Source organism: Macaca thibetana, chromosome 10 (assembly GCF_024542745.1).
Source record: "Macaca thibetana thibetana isolate TM-01 chromosome 10, ASM2454274v1, whole genome shotgun sequence".
NCBI lineage: Eukaryota > Metazoa > Chordata > Mammalia > Primates > Cercopithecidae > Macaca > Macaca thibetana.
The window spans coordinates 29,571,628-29,579,265 of record NC_065587.1 but is presented as its reverse complement, the minus strand read 5'-3'; the positions used below and the strand labels follow the sequence as shown (position 1 = coordinate 29,579,265).

General features: G+C 44.4%; 1 gene segment (V, D, J or C); it reads left to right on the top strand.

Annotated features, from left to right (window-relative positions):
• Positions 1 to 6,556: 6,556 nt before the first annotated feature.
• LOC126929747 (probable non-functional immunoglobulin lambda variable 5-48) lies at positions 6,557 to 7,276 on the top strand. The segment is given in 2 exon segments: positions 6,557 to 6,644; positions 6,767 to 7,276. Coding segments are annotated over 2 exon segments (459 nt in total).
• Positions 7,277 to 7,638: the final 362 nt, after the last annotated feature.

The following is a 7,638-nucleotide window of genomic DNA, read 5'->3' as shown; positions in this document are numbered from 1 at the left end:
GTAATTGAATCAGAAAAAGTGAAAGTTAATTGTTTTATATATATATATATAAACATTGTTATATATATAAACATTGTTATATATAATTTATATAACATTGTTATATATATATATAACATTGTTATATATATAATATATATACAATGTTATATATATTTTATATATATATTATATATGTTATATATATTATATATATATAACATTGTTATATATATATATGAAAATGATATATATATATGTGTGTGTATATATATATAAAAAAACAGAAACAGCAGGATCAGATCTAAAGGCTGAGTCCAAATGCATTCCTTCCAGAAAGAAGCTTCTTCAAATGATGGGCTTTCTGAGCTAAGAGCAAAGAGAATAAACTCTTCATTTGTATGTTATTAAAGTTTATTTTATTGAGTTACATTCAAAGCAATACATGCCTATTATATAAAATCAAAAAGTAATAAAAATCACCAAGTTCTCTTCTAAACTACCTTATCCCAAGCAATCAAAATACGTACTTTTCTTCATTTGGATGCATTTTTTAATTTCTGTTTTTATTATTTGCACAATGGTGATTAAACCTGGTGCTCATTCCTCTGGTTTGATGCACCTTGACGCCCTTGTCATTTAAAGTTAATGTAAGTCGTGTTCCATGTGTTTAAAAGGATAAAATATTGTAATAGTTGATCATTGTATTTTGAATTGAGTGCCAGTGAAGTATTCTAGCTTTTAGGTTATTCCAATTCTTTGCTAGTCACACAGTGATGTTATATGATGTTATGAAAACACTCCTGGTCATTTCTGTGGATTTTGTGAGGTCAGAGAAAATGCCTGTGCTTTTCAATGGAAAGCCTTGAGTACATGATTCCTGACTTCCCAATTCACAAAATAGATAAACAAAACTTTCCTGCTCATGTTAGGTGGAGCATAATAGATTCAGGTATGAGGAACAATTTATATCTCAAACTACACACTATATCTTCATGCGTGTATTAGAAGCGCAGTTCTCAAACTCTCTGATACCCTTAGTTCTGAAGAAGCTCAAAGTTGGCTAATTCTTTTATATATTTATTTTTATTTGATTTTTTTACCTCAGCTAGCACTTCATCCTGATTCCTGGGGTTTCTGCATTTGCAGTGAAGCCAGTGAACCACACAAGTAGGCTGATTCTTCCCAAGCTCCGGCACTGTCCCTCATGTGCTGACTGAGTGAGGAATCAAATAGGAAGAGAGACCCATGGATTTCTGGCAGCCTGGGAAGTGAATCCATGGCTGACCTCAGCTTGCAAATCAGACACTGGTCTCCTTGTTTCCCTTTACTGTTGATTGGGTTCAGCAGCTGTGTCCTTCCAGGTTTCCTGGACAGTGATGGGCCACAGTCTCCCAACTTCCAACCGCCCACTCCTCAAAAAGAATAACCAGACTCAGCATCTTATGTGAGGGGCACAGTCAGGGGTCAGGATAGATTCGCTTTAAGTCTCCTCCTCCAAAGGAGGCCAGGGAAGAGGCGTTGTTCCCCCTAATCTGTGTGGCTCAGGAAACAGAGCTCTAGAGGCATCTCCACCATGGCCTGCACTTCCCCCCTCACCCTCCTCAGTCGCTGCACAGGTGGCTGGAGACAGGGAGTCAGGGATTGGCACTAGGAGGACCAGGGCTCTGCTTTGCTCCCCTGACTCACTGAGCCATCTCCCTCACCCCGTGTCTCTCTCCTGACTCTCACAGTACTGGGCAATCAGGGCTCATTTGGTAGCCTGCACTGTCTCTCTGTGGCTAAACCAGTCACCGTCTCCTACACTGCAAGCAGCACCAATAAGGTTCTTGGAATTGTGACCTGGTACCAACAATGACCAGGAAGTGCCTCCAAACTGCTGATTCATAGAAGTAAATATCTGAGTGCAGGGATCCAGGATGGATTCTCAGGCCACCAGTCTTGCAAGGAGGCCTTCCTACGCACCTCTGGGCTTCAGTCTGAGGACAAGGCTGATCACTCCCATTGGCTTCAGACAGCCCCCTGGAGGTCCAAACAGTGCTGCAGTCTGGGGAAGTGAGATGGGAACATGCCAGGTCTCCTAGGAGCATGACCTTCCAACAGCATCACCCACAACCAGGACAGCTGTTCTGTTTACCATTTGCGTGGATGTTTCTTGGTGCTGCCGCTAACCAGGGCCCAAGACTCAGTTCAGGGACAGTGATCTAGACAATACAGCTTTGTTCTCTCAGTGCCAGCCCCCAGAGGAGGCCCTTAGCAACAGCATTGTCAGACTGCCTCAAAAAAATCAGAAAGTCTTTGATTCCAGGAACAGACTGCCCTGGAGACAGACACAAGATGAGTCAGGTTAAGCAGGGACAGAATCCAGCTGGGTCAGCCTCAGGCATGTGAACTAATGCAAAGGTCTGTTCATCTTTATTGTCCACTAAACACCTACTATGTGCCAGGCTCAGAAGAGGGCTCAGGATACAGAGTTTTGAAGACAGACAAGGTTCCTGTCTTTACAGGGATAATACCTCGCAGAAGAGTGAGCACCAACAAGTCAAAGGAAATAGGGCATATTGTGAGGTATACAAGAGGTGACGTGGGCCAGCACATGGTGAGCAACAGGAAACCATTAGGAGGTTGTAAGGAAGAAAGACACAGACTCTGGTTTGAGATTCAGGAGGAAAAGTCCAGCTTCTCCAAGGAAAATGAAAAAGGAGGGGACAGAGTGAAGGCAGACGGTCCAGCTAGGACATGGTGGCTTTGTACACATGAGAGAGGAAGTCTCTGGCAAGTAATGTGGCAGCTGAGCAGGGACGAATGTGTGTGACCCACACCATGGTGAGAAGGACTAGAGGAAAGAGGCGAATGGTTGAGGCCCTGAGTGTGTCCTTGTGATGGAAACCTGAAAACAGCCTGTAGCTGTGATCGAGTGTGTCACGCTCCTCTTCTCTCTGGAAAGCTCATAGGACTCAGCACTCATTGTTGCCCTTCCCTGCTATTCAATAAGATTAATGTGAACCATCACTCTTCACACCTGAAAAGAGATCGGTTTACTTTCTATTGAGCAAAAGCCCCAAGGGTCAGGACAGAGCATTGCAGAGCATGTGGGATGATCCCCTACACATCCAAGGGGCTGCTGCTGTTAAAGCTCACGATGAAACCTCCCAGAGCTCTGTCAGAAACCATGAGAGCGGAGGTGTCAGTGCTGAAGTAGCTGATTTGGGAGCACACTGATTTGCAGTCTGTGCTGCTGCAGGAGTCTGAGGACTGAGGCCCAGCACAGGCAAAAGGCTCCCAAGCTGTCATTATGGGGCAGGGTCCTTGTGGCCTCCTCAGTGATGGGGGGTAGGGGTGGGTAAAGGTCAATGAAAAAGCTAGAGAGCAGTGGAAAGGCAGGATTCTGTGTCTGGGCAAGGAAAGGAGGTCCAGCCCCCACCCAGGCATCCTTATTCATCCTTCTCTTTACCTTCCTTCCTCCCTGCCACCTTCCCAGGGCAGACTTCCAGGGCTGTGGTGTCTCTGCTACTCTTTCCCCATCACAAACAGAGCAGTGGGGAGGTTATGTGATGACAAAGCTATCTCCTCACACTCAGCTGTCTAGTTACCCTGGGGAATTCCTCTGAAGGATGGGAATGCTCTGTTTGACCTCTGACCTACAGTAAGATCCCAGCCATTTGTGAGGCCAAGATGAATGACCACATTCTGTTTACACAGGATTATTTACAACACACGTAGTCAAATAAAACCATCAAGTTCTGCAGAAGTCAATCCATTCTTCAGAATTATAGAAATGCAGGTCTCTCAGTTGTCAGCAACAGGCTTTAAATCCCAGGGTGACTAACTGGTCAGGGTGGGATCAGCCACATGAAAATGTTTCTTTACAGCTAGTGACTCTATTCTGTGTTTCCCCTGCTGAGATTTCAGCTCCATGAGATTGTTCATTGTAGTTGCTGCTATTTTCTGTCTTGTCATTGCTGTAGCTACAGAGCCCATAACACTGCCTGGCACTAAGGACAGGCTCAAAACATGTTTGTTAAATATGTGAGTTCACCCACATTGGAATGCCAGGAAGAGGTACAAATCTGAGGTCAAGATAATAATTTTTTAAAAAAATTCTGGAAATTTTGTGTTTGAGATTCAAAGTTCATTCAACAGAAGATATTAAGTGAGAACATTTTCCTTCGGATTTGGTTAGCAGGACAAGGATATGAATATGAAAATACAAATATATCACACATATCTCCCCATGGCCCAGGGACTTGAGAGCCCAGCTGGTCTCTGCAGCTGCCCATCACGGCCTCTTTTCACTCATTTATGGTCTGATTCCCATGAATCCATAGATGCTGGATCCCATGGGTTCATGTGGAGAAAGTGGAGAGGGCGTGATGGGCTTTCCCAGTCCTGCTTAAAGAAACCACAGGAAGCCAGTAGATCATAAAGCAAATTCGGGGGACAGAAATCCCTTGAGAGCAAATAAACTGCAGAATATGGGTGAGTTGGAAAAATGTCTGGTAATGTTTACACAACTAAGAAACTTTACATTAGCAATCCTTCAGCACAATATTCATTACAGAGCTTCAAATCAGCCATGTGATCAATGCAATTCAAACATTAAACTCATCAACCAGAAGTCCTATAATAGGCTTTGCTGAGGAAATTTTTGAAGGAAGAATGATGGGTTTATGAGCTCTGTGTCCACAGAAGAGATATTTCTGCACTAGGAGGACTGGGTAAAGTCAATAAATAATTAGGAATGTAGGTGGCCATCTGTACTTTATTCTAATCCAATATGCAATGCTGTGAGTCCTGCATCTGCAAATCTTAACATTCATTGTGCTTCCTTCAATTTTCCACTTATTACAATAAATTAACTTTAGATATGGATGATCAAAAAACAAATCAATTAATGTGAGAATCCTTGAAATCTGTTGCTTTAATGCGCAAAAATTAGGGAACATTTCAAAGGTATATATTTGTTGATTTATGTACCAGTGATAAAATACCTTTTCGTTGATCTGTTGTAGAAATCACCTAGCAAGGGGGTAAGTTGCTGGGAAACAGGTGTTGAAAAGTTAAACAACATGAACCACAATGATGATGGTCAAAGTTGGCTGAAGGGTACAAACAATTCATTAGAAAATTATCAGTATGTTTTCTGACTCAAAAATTTCCATGCTAACCAGTGTTGGAAATATCCTTGTTTGTAATGAGATGTTTATGTTCTGCTTTTAACAGGTGTACAATGTGGACAAAATGTAAGCTTACACTGTGACTTCAAGTAGAAGCCCGTCTTCTCCAAACAGGCAGAGGAGAAGCTGGTGTGGAGAACGTGGAAAAGACGGGAGCTCAGGGTTTCCCAGGACAGAGAAGCGAGTGAGTCCGGAGTCCTAGAAGTAAGAGGAGGGGATGTGAGTTGGGCTGTGGGGGTGTGCAGGGGCCACAGTGTGAAGGGCAGGCCATGGAGGCCCCAGGGCTCAGGTTTTATAAAAATGAGGAGTTACTGAACGGGTTTATGTCAGGGAGTGCCCTCCCTGCCCCATCTGAAAGAGCAGGATCTCTCTGAATGCCCTGAGAAGAGAGTGCCTGAGGGAAGTGAGTGATCCTGATTCTAGATTTTTCACTAACGCACCTTATGAGTCTAGAAATCCAGGGGCCGTTTGCACAGTTACACAACAGTAGACGTGGCTACTTTGAGAAGTGATGGTCTCTGCCCTTGTCTTCTCACTTTATTACCTTTCTAATAAACTGAAAACATCCCATCAAAAAATACATGTGGCATATCACAATACAAACAAATTGTATAACATCTAGGACAAATTCTTGACCAAAAAATATGACACAACTGTGTAGACAATGACAAGTTTTACTTAGGGAGATAATGGCTAACTTCATAAAATAGAGAAATATGTCACACTGCTCACTGATAAAAGTAAGTCTGCCAAATCTATTAATTTTCCTACATTACTAAATTGAGTCAAATCTCCATAAAACACACGAAACCACTGTATATATAACTTTTGCTGAATTGCTGCCTTCAACATATCATGGATCCTTTCGTTTTCCTGGAAAACTCTCATTTTCACCATCCTTTAAAAGAGTCCCTAGCTCTTTAAAAAAGAAGCAGTCTCTAGTAATCAGACCACAGATACGTGAACACTATCAGTGACTGCAGAGCTGCAGAGACCAGCTGGATTCTGAAGTCTCTGAGCCACGGGAAAGTCTGTGTCCTGGGACCAGCATTGGATGTTGTGGAGCTGCCCAGTTCTTGCTACACGGCTGCTCAGTAAGGACCATTCACTCAGAGAAATCCAGCCCTTGGGACTGGGCCCTGTGTTCACCAATGGGGACTCAGCAGCTGTGTCCCCTCTGGCCTGGCAGAGCTCCCTGAGCAGGGAGCTGTGTATGGTCTCAACAGGTGTTTCCTCCCAGGGCCTTGCAAGAAGAAAAGCAAATCTTCCTCCTGCTCAGTCTGCAGAGTGAGCTGAGCTGCATCCCCAGGGCTCAGGGAGGGGCTGGGCAGTCCCTGGGTGGAAACACATTTGCATGAGCAGCCCCTCCTCTGCAGAGGGTGGGAAGAAAAGGAGGCCTGGGGCAGCCCAGTCCCACTGCAGGGAAAGAGGCTGTGTCCACCATGGCCTGGACTCCTCTCCTCCTCCTGCTCCTCTCTCACTGCACAGGTAGGAACAGGCCTCAGAGACCAGGGTCAGCACCCAGCCTGATTGTGACTATTCTGGCAAAGATCCCTGAACAACTTTAGCCTGCTTTCTGCCATATCACCCATTAATGCTTGTGTTTGCAGGTTCCCTCTCCCAGCCTGTGCTGACCCAGCCAACCTCCCTCTCAGCATCTCCGGGAGCATCAGCCAGACTCAGCTGCACCTTGAGCAGTGGCATCAATGTTGGTAGTTACAGCATATACTGGTACCAGCAGAAGCCAGGGAGTCCTCCCCGGTACCTTCTGTACTACTACTCAGACTCAAGTAAGCACCAGGGCTCTGGAGTCCCCAGCCGCTTCTCTGGATCCAAAGATGCTTCAGCCAATGCAGGGCTTTTACTGATCTCTGGGCTCCAGTCTGAAGATGAGGCTGACTATTACTGTGCCATATGGCACAGCAGCGCTTCTCACAGTGACACACACACATGGGGAAGTGGGACAAAAACCTCAGCCTGCTCTCACTCTTGTTCTGTGACAACTTTCAAATTGAAAAAATAACTTTTCTGTTTAGAAACTCTATTTGGAATTACTTTCTTGTGGTAACAGGCTTTTCTCTCAATTTCCCATTCATTGTTTTTGAAATCTCAGTAAAACAAAAACAAAACCAAGCCACCTGATGACACTAAAATGTTGGCTGATTGTCCAGATGTGTTCAAACCAATGCCTGAGGAGCTGGACCTTTTTCTGCTGAAAGAAGCAAAATGAGCCTTTTCTAGCTCATATTGTAGTCAGAACTTGGGAACATTCTAGCAGGTAAACAGTCTCCTGCCTCATGGATTCTGCTTTTCCAGGGTTCAAACCAGAGACTTGCCCTTCCATTTCCAGTAGCCTGTGCTCAGGGCTGTCCACGGTTCACTGTGTCCCAGGAACAAAGCATGAAAATGTAAAATTCTTCATGAGGACACAGGTCAGGGGGGAATTCCCCATAAAACTGGCCTGTCAGTCCTGGGTACCTGC